This window comes from Aptenodytes forsteri, unplaced genomic scaffold (genome assembly GCF_000699145.1).
Source record: "Aptenodytes forsteri isolate BGI_AS27 unplaced genomic scaffold, ASM69914v1 Scaffold164, whole genome shotgun sequence".
In the NCBI taxonomy this organism is placed as follows: domain Eukaryota; kingdom Metazoa; phylum Chordata; class Aves; order Sphenisciformes; family Spheniscidae; genus Aptenodytes; species Aptenodytes forsteri.
In genome coordinates, this window is record NW_008795527.1 from 4,732,945 (window position 1) to 4,745,799 (window position 12,855).

At 37.5% G+C, this 12,855-nt stretch overlaps 1 protein-coding gene across 4 annotated transcripts in view; it reads right to left on the bottom strand.

Annotated features, from left to right (window-relative positions):
• Positions 1-12,855, bottom strand: part of HDAC9 (histone deacetylase 9) — a 460,761-nt gene that overhangs the window by 193,295 nt on the left and 254,611 nt on the right. For all 4 annotated transcript variants that reach the window (XM_009282056.2, XM_019472795.1, XM_009282058.2 and 1 more), the window contains 3 exons: positions 11,225-11,347; positions 8,604-8,814; positions 7,956-8,173 (listed from right to left, as the gene is read on the bottom strand). In XM_009282056.2, the coding sequence (XP_009280331.1) occupies positions 7,956-8,173; positions 8,604-8,814; positions 11,225-11,347 (552 nt within the window). The remainder of the gene's footprint in view (positions 1-7,955; positions 8,174-8,603; positions 8,815-11,224; positions 11,348-12,855) is intronic.

The following is a 12,855-nucleotide window of genomic DNA, read 5'->3' on the forward strand; positions in this document are numbered from 1 at the left end:
AAGCCCCCAAGTCAAATAAATACTGGGGGGGGGGAGACCCCACCTTTTACCATTGCTCTTACATACTTTCCTCTTCCCATCTGCCTTCCCCCCGCCCCCCCCCAGCTATCAAGTCTTTCAAACTGAGTTTTAGAGAGTTTGCTGGGTTATATATATGTTTATGTATATATATGTGTGTGTGTGTGTATATATATATATGCTGAGTTACTGGACAGCTTCAGTATAGCTATTTTTGTCACAAACCGTGGACCATTGCTCTTACATACTTTCCTCTTCCCATCTGCCTTCCCCCCGCCCCCCCCCAGCTATCAAGTCTTTCAAACTGAGTTTTAGAGAGTTTGCTGGGTTATATATATGTTTATGTATATATATGTGTGTGTGTGTGTATATATATATATGCTGAGTTACTGGACAGCTTCAGTATAGCTATTTTTGTCACAAACCGTGGACCATCTAGTTTCATTCTGCTTGCTAATGCATATAGAAAAATGCCACCCTAGTGAAGGGCAGGGTTGTCATATAAACTATGATCAAGAAGCTACAGCTGGATTCAGGAACTCCCACAAAGTCAACAAGAAGAATTGAAAGATCTGTTTGTGTGGTTCCAATTGAGGCTCTGATGCATATGCCTCACATCAGTGGAGAAACAAATTCCACAATGGAAGTCTACAGGCTTCGGTGACAGCAAACCTTCATTTTTGGGGAGTAATGGGAGTTTAATGGCTGACTAAAAAGAAACAAACAAAAAATCCCTTTTCGTTACTGTAGTAACTGGCAAATCACAACACGTGTATCCTGCATGCTGCAGGTGGCATGCTCTAAGCTGGGGAATCCTTACTACTGCAACTAATGCAGTGTCTCCTTTTATTAAGCAGCATCTGGAAAATTTCTCAGATCAAACCCATAAATGTTTTCCAGTTGTTTCTCAGGGGATGATGCTGACCAAGAAGGCACTGAAGCTAACTACATGAATTCAGCTCGGGTACACTCCTCTCTGTCGCTCAGTTAAACATCTGTGGGTGAGCCCTCTCCACTCCTCAAGCAAGAAAAGAAAGGCAGGTCTGGCTGCTTGGCTGGCTGCTAGCAAGCAAATACAAGCTGAAACATCTGTGTGACAGATAATCATATACAGCTACGAGAGTCACTGATGCTGATCCATCTGTAAACCATTCCATGTGCCAGTTACTTGACATCAGGTGGGTTATTCTGGAGGGGAAGCCAAGAGAAAATGAGTGCATGTCCACAGCAAAGTTAAGACACATATTTAGCTCATTACTGCTCTCCTTTCTTTTATGCTTGTTCACTTTTATGTCAGGCTCTTTCTTCTTTGCGCTGCTGTACAGCACAGATCTACTGCTGAGCTTTCTGAGGCAACACGTGATGGACTGCAGCATATAATCTATATGTGGAACACCTTCAAACGCTTTTTGCGTGTAATCAGTGGAGTGACACAAGCACATGTAAGGGGGCTGCGGAGACTAGAGTGGTATTTGTGTGCATTTCAATTTGCAGTGTTCCTGTTTTGGGGACTGCTCCCACACCGTGGAAGTCAGCAGGTGATTTGCTCCAGTCTTTGGCGACAGGAGGAGCTAAACAAATTAAATTTTCTAAAACTCTGTGAAATGAAAGTCTTTATATATTTACACAGTAGATTTTACAAAGTGCATTCATATTATCATCTTTACTGCAAAATCTTATTAAAAACATCCTTTACACTGTGACTTTAGCTAAGCCTCAGGCAAGGGGCTATGAGGCACTATAGTCATGTCCTCTCATGTATAGCCATGTCCTCTCATAGATGGAGCATGATAAAAATGAGTGGATGGCATGGGCAGGGGAACATGACCCCAAACCCGAAAACCACTCCTGCTGCTCAGTCTGCTAAGCCATAGCTGACTGCTTTCTCTGTATCATCACCACGCTTTCATATTTGCTAAAGTGGTTTTTAAAGGCAGCTTGGCCCCATCTTATTCCAGTAATTACATTAGTAGCATTACCAGGCGACTGTTCAGTTGTCCTAGGTCAGAAACATCTTATTTTATATTACATCTCCTGGTACTACCGTGGAAAATTACGTATCTGGAGACATGCAAAGATATCAGTTTAGAGTCAACATTTCTATCTTATCTCTCTATCTAAAGCTGGATTACATAGCAGAAAATGAGTCCTGAATGAAACACTGCTCAAGTCCTTTCACTGTGCAGCTGGATACCTCTGCTTACACTTAATGTTTAAATCTTTCACTTTAAATCCCCACTTAACATTTTTTTCTGAATTTATCTGTAGGTACATGCAGGACTTTCTCCTCATTTTAATGCATATTTTTGATTTTGAAAAAGTGATTGCTTAATCTGAGTTTTAATAAGACTACATTTAAAAATAATAATAAAACCATGGTTTATTTCACTAATAAATTAGAGATGTACAGATTGGCCTTCTTTAACCAGTACACTTTACTGTTATCACTATTCCAACTAAAGGAGTCACTCAAAAAAATGGTTTCATGCTAATGTAACCTGTGTTTTTTTTTTTTCCCTTTGATTTTCAGGAAATTAAACTGTAAGGGATATGCATGAGCCAAAGTAAATAGTGGCAGCAGGAGAGGAAGCATTTACAGACATCAACTCCATTATATAACTGCAGAAGTCCAACGAAAAAAGACATCAAACACAATCTAACCTGCTCGCTTGTACAGAAAAATGGAAGACTAAGTATAAATAATCTGGATGTTGCAACAGACCATTTTATAAGTCCTTCAGCCACAGCCCCTGCCTTTGTTTCTCCTTTGTAATGATGTAATGTAATAAAGCTCTTGTAAAATACAGTATTTAATTAAATATCTTTACAAAGAGACAAAGTACAAAATCCTGCAACAGCCACCCCATACATTTCTTTCCTTAATTCATTGTTCATTTTAAATACATGGCAGTCATTTCTAAGAACTCATGTACGTACTCACGGAACACACTTTTTCTCCTGCTCTCCTATGGCTATCAGATTACTTTGACCAGCTATGCATGTTGTTAGCTATACCGAAACAACTTGGCACCTGCTTACTGTTGTCTCTGTTACTCATGTAGTACAACGTTTCTAAGGAATGTATTTTTCTTTCAAAATCATTCTTCTGCATTATGGCTTAAACATTAGTTCTCAATAAAGGAGAAAATACTCTGGGCATTTTTCAGTTCCAAACATAGTCAACTGCTGCTATAGTTTTGACCAAATAATCCCCTGCTATAAGCAATATTTGAAAGAAGAAATGTGCTACCTCTCACCTTCAGAAGATGCTAGTCAGATATGTAAGCTGGAAAGCCAAAACCTCAGTTGTAATATGTTTAATGAAACTAGATTCATTTACTCCAGCTGGACCTGACCCAGTCTTCCATATTCCATCAAATATCATTCAGAGAAGTGAATGATTACTCTGGGATTAACTGTATCTTTTCAATATTCCTATTGACAACAAATAATCTTCCTATTTTTTCCATCAATAAATCAACAGAAACTTCCATATTATTTTTCATTTTTTAGTAACAGATACTGGTCAATTATGATCACCATCCAAAGCACTAACGAATTTTCACTTCCTATGTATTTTTTGTCATGGATTTTTTACCTCACAGTCTTGCCCAGTCACTGGTTCCCTATACAAAGATGCTTTAAAACAATTAACATCCTGGAATGAAAACTGAAATTCAGGTACTCCTTATCTAAGCTTTAACATTATCCATACTGCTCCCATACTTTAGTGCACACTACCAACTGCCCCATTATTTTAACCTTTACTACTCCAATACAGAGGAGGATTTTACCATTGAAAACAAATTGTCGAAGTGCTGTCAATACATTATTTTAAGAACACAGGTAGGGTTCCCACACTGATCAAATAAAATCTTGGTCCCAGTGAAGACAGTGCTAGTTTAGCTTCAGTGGAGGCAGGCCTTTATTCATATGTGACAAAAATAACCTTTAAAGACAGAGGACTTTGTTCACATACACTTCACATTATGATTTCTGAGATTTTCTTGAATGCAGACTTCTGCTAGGGGCTTTGCACTTACATTAATTACATCAACATCTCCCTTTTTTCTGCAAGTGGCAGGGTCAAAGCTTTCTAGATACAGAGATACACAAATAACATCAAGATTTTAAGGGTTTTTTTAGTAGTGGTCTTTCAGTACCCGATTGCAATAATTTTAACTGGGGGTTTCAGACTTTGGACTCCCTTTATTGAGCAGAATGAAGAATCTGCAATGGTGATCAAAGGGCCTTATGAGGAAATAAGCTGTCACTCGGACAGAAGTATATTAAAGCTGACAACGGCAAAGCCAATCTTCCCTAAGACAAGCAGAGTTCAGGTTACTTCACATTCATTATTATTTTTTCCCCAGAAAACTGGGACGAGGGTTTCTACCTACTTTTGGATGGGATGTCAGCATTTGCAGAATGTTTTCAGAAGGTCAGCATACTAGATCCCGCAGGTATAAATGTCAGACTTCAGTGGAGACATATACTGTTTCCCACATCAAAAGCCTGGCATCTGACAGCTGACCAGAAATAATCCATAGGGGATCTTCTCTTTGTTATTAAGGACAGAGGCACACCTCTTGGCAATGATTTGTTTCTTTTCAGAATGGAGATGATCCAGGGGAATTCTTTACCTCTGACCTATGTTAGATTTTGCTTGTTATCACCCTCACAGCAGCACTGGCTTGCTGCTGAAGTATATTTTTTTCTCAAAGAAAAGAAATGGCTTTTTAATACAAGATAAATACAAGATCAATGGGGTGGGGAGAAACTTGCTCTCTTCCTCTTTTTGTTGTTACAGCAAGATTCACCTATATGTCTGCCAAAAAGATCTGACCAAAAACAGTTTTCAGGGCGTGCTGACACATGCCATATCATCTTAGTTCATGGCAAACATTCAAATACTGTGTTCAGTTGAAACATATTAAAGCCTTAAGTACTTGAAGTCCTAAACATAAGGAAAAAAGGAAAGGGAAATGGAAAAGAAAAAGAAGATATTAACTTGTTCTAAGCTCTTGATCAACTGGCATTTCATAGTCTTGTCAGCTTAAAATGGTTCTGGTCTTTCTCACCAAAACTTTTAAGAGAATGTTTGAGTATTCCTTATTAAAAAAAAAACAACCTGCATTTTTCATGACTGAAAAGGAGAGAATTATACCTCTGTGCAGATTTCATTATACAGCCTATAAACAGAAGAGTAAGGGACAGAACAATGGAAAATAACAAGTGTATGTATTCACTTGATACATGCTCAAGCTTGTCCTAAGAAATGAGAAGATACTGGGTTGTTTTACTACATTGTCTAGAATATCTACTGTTTTAAGGTTCAAATAATTCTTTGCAGAGTTTAAGTTTGATTGTAAAGCCATACAAATTATATAATGAACAAATAACTTCAACTGCAAATAGAGACAAGTTTTAAGACTGAACAAAGTATATTCCACCATGCTAGCAGAGTTCAAAAACCTTATGTAGGCACAGGTGTTCAATCTGAACCTTTAAGTTAAAGGGTTAAAGAATATAGTTTTAAACACAGTACGTAAAAGCCACTCCATGATTTGATCTTTTCTCACTCTCTTGTCTACGGGCTACCCTTAAATTCCAGTTCTTAAAAATCAGGTTTCTTCTTTTAAGTATGTAAGAAAGCCCCCTGGCTTTCTGTATACTTGCAGAGAACAGATACATGACTAGAGCACTGATGTTTTTCAGTACTATTCATCAGAACGGTTCTTCTGAGAATGGTGCTGTAGAAGAACCTAGGTGCTGCAAACTGTAGTCTGATAAACCACCCACATCCTCAGATAACCCACTGCTTCTGTGGCTGCAGCACGATCCTATTCCTCCTTAGGTGTTTGCTGCTCTGATGAGTTACTGTGCTCCTGATGAACACTAGCTGCTCTGAGAGTAGGGATAAAGGAGACTGAGAAGCTATTGGGGCAAAGGAAGTAGGTTATGGAGGTTCAAGGCAGCGAAAGGCTGCTTAAGGATAAACTTAAATTTCTACTATCTGCATGTGTTTATAGCCTATACTGTAGAGAATAAAAGCTAGGTTCACTAAGTTTTAAAAGAAGGAATTGTTTTGTCTTTTTATCACAAATAACCATGTGAGAATGAAAGTGTATTTCAAGTATGAAAGGGAATTATTCTCCTTAACATATATTTTCTTTGCAGTTTAACTCAGAAAAAAAAAGTTACTGAAACAAGCATTATCCCAAACCAACTGCGGTCTTTTTACTTCCTTATCCAGCTTAGCTCTTGTGAGGTACAATGCATTCCTAGTCCTATGCGACTAGGAATATGTTTATGCGACTCAAGTTTAACTTTCACATTTGGGAGAAATGCACCTATATGTCACAGCACATATCCCCAAATGCTATGGTAGAATTTATGTCAATAAGCATATGATCTAACAAAAACATGTCAGTGGGGTTCTTTGCTTTGTGAGGAATGCATGAACTGATTGGTTTGTAGTGAATACCCACAAACAGCACAAAGATTCAGTACTTTACCAGTAAAAATTCTTTTCTCTTCAGACAATTGAGGGCAGGTGAAATATTTTCAAAACCTGAGGCTACGAGATATACATATGCCATCTTGATTAAACATATGGAATGCATACTCAAAGAAAAGCCAACTGGAGTCCTAGCTGAGTAATCAAAACACCCAAGCTGAGAGGGGTTAACATGCAAGGATCAGCTCTGAACTTTGAAGTTTTCTGGTCTTCATTTTTCCTAATTAAGACAAGATTTAATAACCAAACCACTGTACAAACTATGTACTTAAACTCTAGGTTTGTTTCTAATTTTGTTGGGAATTCTTAGTAGATTCCAAAGAATCAGTACCCCCTGGGAAGTTCACCCTGTAAGGTGGATTGATTTTTTTTTTCTTTTCTCTTAGGTACAAGGGCTGAATGCCCGCTTTTCATCTTTTCTTCTTTGCCATTGCCTCATATACAGTTACTAAGTAACCCTCAAACAAAAGAAGACAACTAAAGATGCATGATTAATACCTTTGAATTACTAGAGGAGCTCCAGCAAACAACTTTTGGAAAGCTACGTAGTAAGTGCAGAAAAATGTTCTCCAGATAAAACCATTCAATTACTTGCATAGCTTCATTTTAGAGCAGGGAGCAGCATCACATTTGTTGTAGAAGCATTAGTTCCTGATAAATCTATTTAGATTCTGCTGCTCTTTGTTTATTAATGGGTGGTCCCTTTTCTTCTTCCCCCCTCCTCAGAATAAGGTGTTACTCTACCGGGAAAGAGGGGCACAATTCAACTCTGTATCTGATGTTAGCAATAGCACATTCTTCTCTTTCTCCTTACATGGTAATTTTATATCGCCATATAGATAACAAATTTTCATGTTACTAATTGTAACTCTGTGAGTTACAATTACAGAGAAAAAGTTGGTTTGATAAAAGCCGATTAAAAATTTCTCCAGATGTTTAATAAGTTTCTTAAAAAAGATAAATTTAATCAGTTGATTGAGTTCAAATGAGTTACACATTTACTCCACATACTAGTCCACAATGAGAGAGCTTAGAATACAATTCAAAGGCAGCTGAATGGAATGATTGCTGAAGCACAAAAGTGCACATTAAAAAGTTGGATAGAAATGTAGTAATCTTTAAGGCATCATTTACCGCTCAACAGGAAGCCACCTGTAATTTAAATCTGTAAGAAGCTTTGAGCCCTATTTTGTTGAATTGTATTCTTACTGATGTCAAGAACCACAAACTACCTTTGTAGCATATTTCAGAAGCTGAAAATGAAGATCTATACAAAGGTATACACCAATTATGCATAAACAAGATACTCGTGCAAGAACCTGACTCCTGTCCACAACCAGATGGCACTAATACCTAAACTTCCTTATTAGTATTGAACCTTTACATTTATTGGAAATTCCTTACTTTGGGAACTCACCTTATTCATGTGGATCTGCTGCTGGTACTGTTTCTGCTTCTCCAAAAATTGTTGATGTTGCTGCTGGATGACCAGCTGGGCTAAAGTACTCTGAGGAAGAGGAGCTGACTGGGTTCGATTCAGTGGCCTGTGACGAGGCAGTTTGTGGGCAGCTCTTATGCCAGGTGAGACTCTCTCCTTTGCTGCTAAAGGAGACTGTGGATGAAGAGGAACCACTCCTGCAAAACAGGGACATTTCACTCCCATGTGAAGAACAACAAACTAACAGTTCTAATAGGAGAGAAAGCTTTCAGCGAGAAGAGGGGTGTATATTGCAGAACTCTGCATCAGTGCTGATGCAGTGGGACGTGTACCACGTGCCTCGCCACACTGGGAAGTTCAGCAGCTGCAAAAGAATGTGATGAAGTAATCATTTTCTCTTTTCTGTAATCACTGAATTCTTTCAGGCTAACAGACTGGAGCAGAATCACTAAAGAGGGCAAACAAAGATGCTGTCCTTTTTTCTCCCACCCTTCCACTTTTCCCAATGGTTAGGATGTATAGTATCTGTATTACCACATTTAATGGGTAATACCACCAGTTTAATGGGAATACAAATGTCATTAAAAACATCTTAAATTATTCTTGTGTTGAAGCCTTGATCATTACCAGTCACAAGAAGTTTTTGCTGTCTCATTTGTTCTTTCAGTAACAGATGCTGCAAGAGAGCTTGGTGGCTGCTATTTGGCTTTCCCTCCAAAGCAACATGTGGATGAGTTGAGGACGGAGGAATGTTCCCCCCATACTGTCCAGCCAAGGCCCCTCCTTGTCTGAGCGACTGGGTCTCCCCCTTCTGCTTTTCTTTGAATGATGATGAAGCCTGTCAAAGAATAACGGCACTGGTAACTGCTTTTCATAGACCTGGCCATTTATATCTTCACTTGATTAGATGGTCTTATGTCATACTTTATGAATACATACAGAAGAAAAGGTTAACATCCCTATCTTACACTTTGACTGTGAGATGAAAAGGGAGGAAGAACATGCCAGTTAAATGTAACATTGTGAGAAACTGAGTAATGAAACCACTTGAAAACAATCAGTAATAAAAGCCAAAGCATAAGGAACTACTAGTTACAACATTATTAATGAAAAGACAGGACCTATCCTCAAAATTCCTAAAGACCTTCCCACAGTCTCCTGCACAGGAAAATAGGGGATCAGAGGAAATAGTTTCCATTGAGTTTGGAATAGGCGAGGCTTGGTTTTTCACATAACTTTCCATCAGACAGCAAGCCAATCAGCAAAACAAAGTAATTACCTGTAGTAGTGGGAAGCTATTACTTTTCCTGGAGCACTCCCTGACTCCCTGAAGGACGGCACAAATGTAAGTTTTACCCTTTGCAAAGTAAATTTGTATAGTTAAACTCTCACCTACAGAATCATCAAGATGTTGTATGTGTGTGGCATTTTAAAGTGCCCTTATAAATTGCACAGCTATTGATTTAAAGCTTTTGGAAGTTTTGGCCCTTCAGCATTGCAAATGTGCTTTATATTTCTTTGTTCTTTGTCTAGTTTAAAAAAAAATATTTCTTAAAAGAACAGTTAAAACAGAATAACAATTTTTGTAGCAAAAATAATAACCTAACAAATAAGCATGTTGAGGCTTGCAGATAACCTCTTATGGTATGTCATGGTAAAAACAGTATCTCTGATAATCTAAATTCCATAAATTCTAATGAAGCGAACCAAGGTTTTCACTCATATTTTTTGCGTGTATGCTTACTTCACACTCTGCTATCACCCTTCCCTGAAAAACAAACACCAAAGTAAACTTTACATTCAATTTGCAACTGCTTATTCTGGTAACAGAAATAAACATTACTTGCATAAATCAACCCCTTTGTTTCTTCTAATGCCAAAAGTAGTATTTGGTGCTAGCTGGCCACATCAAAAGCTCATATGATTTGAGTGAGAAAATTAAATACTCATTTCCATTTTAATGTTATAAAATTACTTTGAAGCTAGTTATATCTTTTGTGAAATAGCTAAGAAATTTTTGATGATATCATCTCGAAAAGTAAGCACTACTTTTCATGATCAGTTCAATTTTTCCATCCTTTAAAAACAATAATTTGCTTATAAATATCTCATGAAAGGCTACTTGAGAACTGATTTAAGGCTTACACAATTTTCTTTGTAAAGTTCTATATCTGATGTTAAAATGTTGGATTGCAGCAATATATTATTAGTGAGAACAGTAAATGTACTGAAAAAGCCATAAAATAACATGAAACTTTAACTTGAAACTACAGTTAGCACTGGAATTAAGTAGCACTTATTACAAACCATAGTGAATTGTACAGATTTTTTTTTTTACACCGTGGAAAGCTGTACTTACACCCCTAGTATTTTTATAGAAGTTACCAATTCATGTTCTAAGCAATTTAAATTGCTAACATTTTTTCAGAATTTATACACTGTTGTATAGAACCACCATATAACTTATATCAGTATTTTTACATTTTTTGCTGGAAATCAGAAAAGGTAAGTTTTGACCAGTGGCAAAATTTTCAGATATTTTACTGAGCCTCAGATTTCACCTCTAGGTTACTGTAAATTGGTCTAGATCTAAAGATCCTTACCCATCAACATGGATTTCATACATACCATGTTTGTGTTTTCATACATTTCACATATCAATTTAACATTTAGCTCTAAATAAAGGTGATTGCTGCAGACTGAACAAAGGGCATATGAATATAACTTATTAAAATATTAAGTGTTGCCCACATATCACCAATTTTATTTGTCTGATTGATAGCACACCCCTCAAATAACAAACCTAGCTGCAGGAATACTAGATTCTTCCCCTACTATGCTCCAGCCCAGCTTAGGTTGCTACTGAAATCTCATAAAATGTTACAGGTGCTGTACTTCACCAGTTAGGGATGATATATAATTTGAACTTTTATACTAAATGATCTCCTCATATACTTCTCACCATGTCTGAAATGTTACCTGATTTGCAGACATAAATGCAATGCATGTGGCGCATATACTTAGCTAAGCACTTGTTTGGCACTAATTGGCACTTGTTTATTTGTGATTAAGTATGATTATTGCTTTCAAGTTGTGCCCTTACATGTTCAGATGTTGCCCAATGCAAAGAAAGGTCTGGTTCCTACTCTGAATTGCTTACTTTCCAAAATGCTAAAAAAAGAGAATAGTCAGAAAGTAGGTTTTCTGGAAGCAAAAGTAGACGGGAAGGCTTGAGACTGGTCACTTACACTGATTTGAGGTTGTACTGCTGGAAGTCCCAAGGTAATGTTGGGCAGAGAAGGGGATGTGTACAGACTCAACAAGTTCACTGATTCATCCTGTATCAAAAGGCGTTGCTGTGAAACCAGATGCTGGAATAAAGGGGAAAAACAACAGAAGTATAATCTCCAAGTTTTTTATCTTGGTTACTTTATCCTTGTTACCCTGCTATATTGAAAGCCAGTTATGTATCATGCATTGGTTTGCACCCCAATGGGGTTCCAGATAAGGAAAAGTACTGTCCCTGTGAAAAAGCTGTTGATATTTCTTTTCTTAAGAAAACAACTGATATATGTCTGGGATTATTCCTTGGTTAGTAAATCAAATTTCCATGCAAAACCAAAATCTTGAGGATTCCTAGACCACCTCTTCTCATCAACTTCTCATCAGCTCAACATCAGTTCTTCTCATCAACTGCACTTTCACTACTAGAAACTCAGTGGGAATTTAGCCAATGAATTAAGGAGTGTATCTAGCTGAATCAAAGGTGTCACGAATGTGGGTTTATTAGACCTTTACTTTACCGTGGTTGTTATGATCTTTGTTGTAAGGTATGAAATATGGTTTCTACCTAGTCCATGTATTTTCTTACCCAGATTGTGATATGGGGATGTTTCAGGCACATTATTTACTTCCATTGACATGGGAATTTTGGGTAGAAAGTGAGGCAGATTGCCATATCTGCCATTTAAAAAAATGTACTGTCCCTCTCTATATATGCATATATACAAAACCAGCGTCCTATCATTCTCTGATGGTGGGATGCCCCTCACAGCCTTCCTAATTCCCCTCGAGTTAAAATCTTTAACACTTCTTTTGAAGCCTTGTGATATAATTTTCAAGGACATGGAATTGTTGATCTATTTTTAATTACTGTCAAGTAAAACTAGACATTCTACAAAGATCACTCTCTGCCTTTCCATTCTAGATTCATTGGGAAGAAACATAAAAAGTTACATTACCACAACAGGAATCTTTTTGAAGCCTTTGCCTTTCTGCTTTAACAGTCATGTTTTTCAACATGTGGTCTAGTATAGTTGCTTGAATTACATTTTCTGTTTAACTCTTGCTTCCCTCCCAGAACTTTAACACAATAAGAGCTACAAAGGTCTTATTAGACTTAGGAACTCTGGCATGATATGGTCCCCAAGGGAACAACATCCTTGAAAAAGAATACCCTGTGTAACAGTATGACACAGTGACTGCTTTCTTCCCAAACAAAAAGCATATGGGACTCCAATAATAGACCACCTCCAAGAGGGATACTGCACACTCGGGCTTTGACTAAAGTAAATATAATAACTTGTCAAGCATGTTGTGGGGAGCTGTAGATTTTCCCCTGGACAAACCTGGAATATCAATTAACTCTGTAAAATACTTTGTGCTAATACAATGCAACTTCAGACCATCAATGAAAAGTGGTTAAGCACAAAAACACAGGATGTTATTCCAAAACATAACCTTCCTCATACAGTTTGTTTGGAGATACGACCTATCACTGAGACAATAACACTAGAAGTCTCTCTCTGTAATTTTCTTTTGGTACCTAGGGAATGTCAACAGATAGCATACGAAACAAAGAAGCTTCACTTGTGTATTA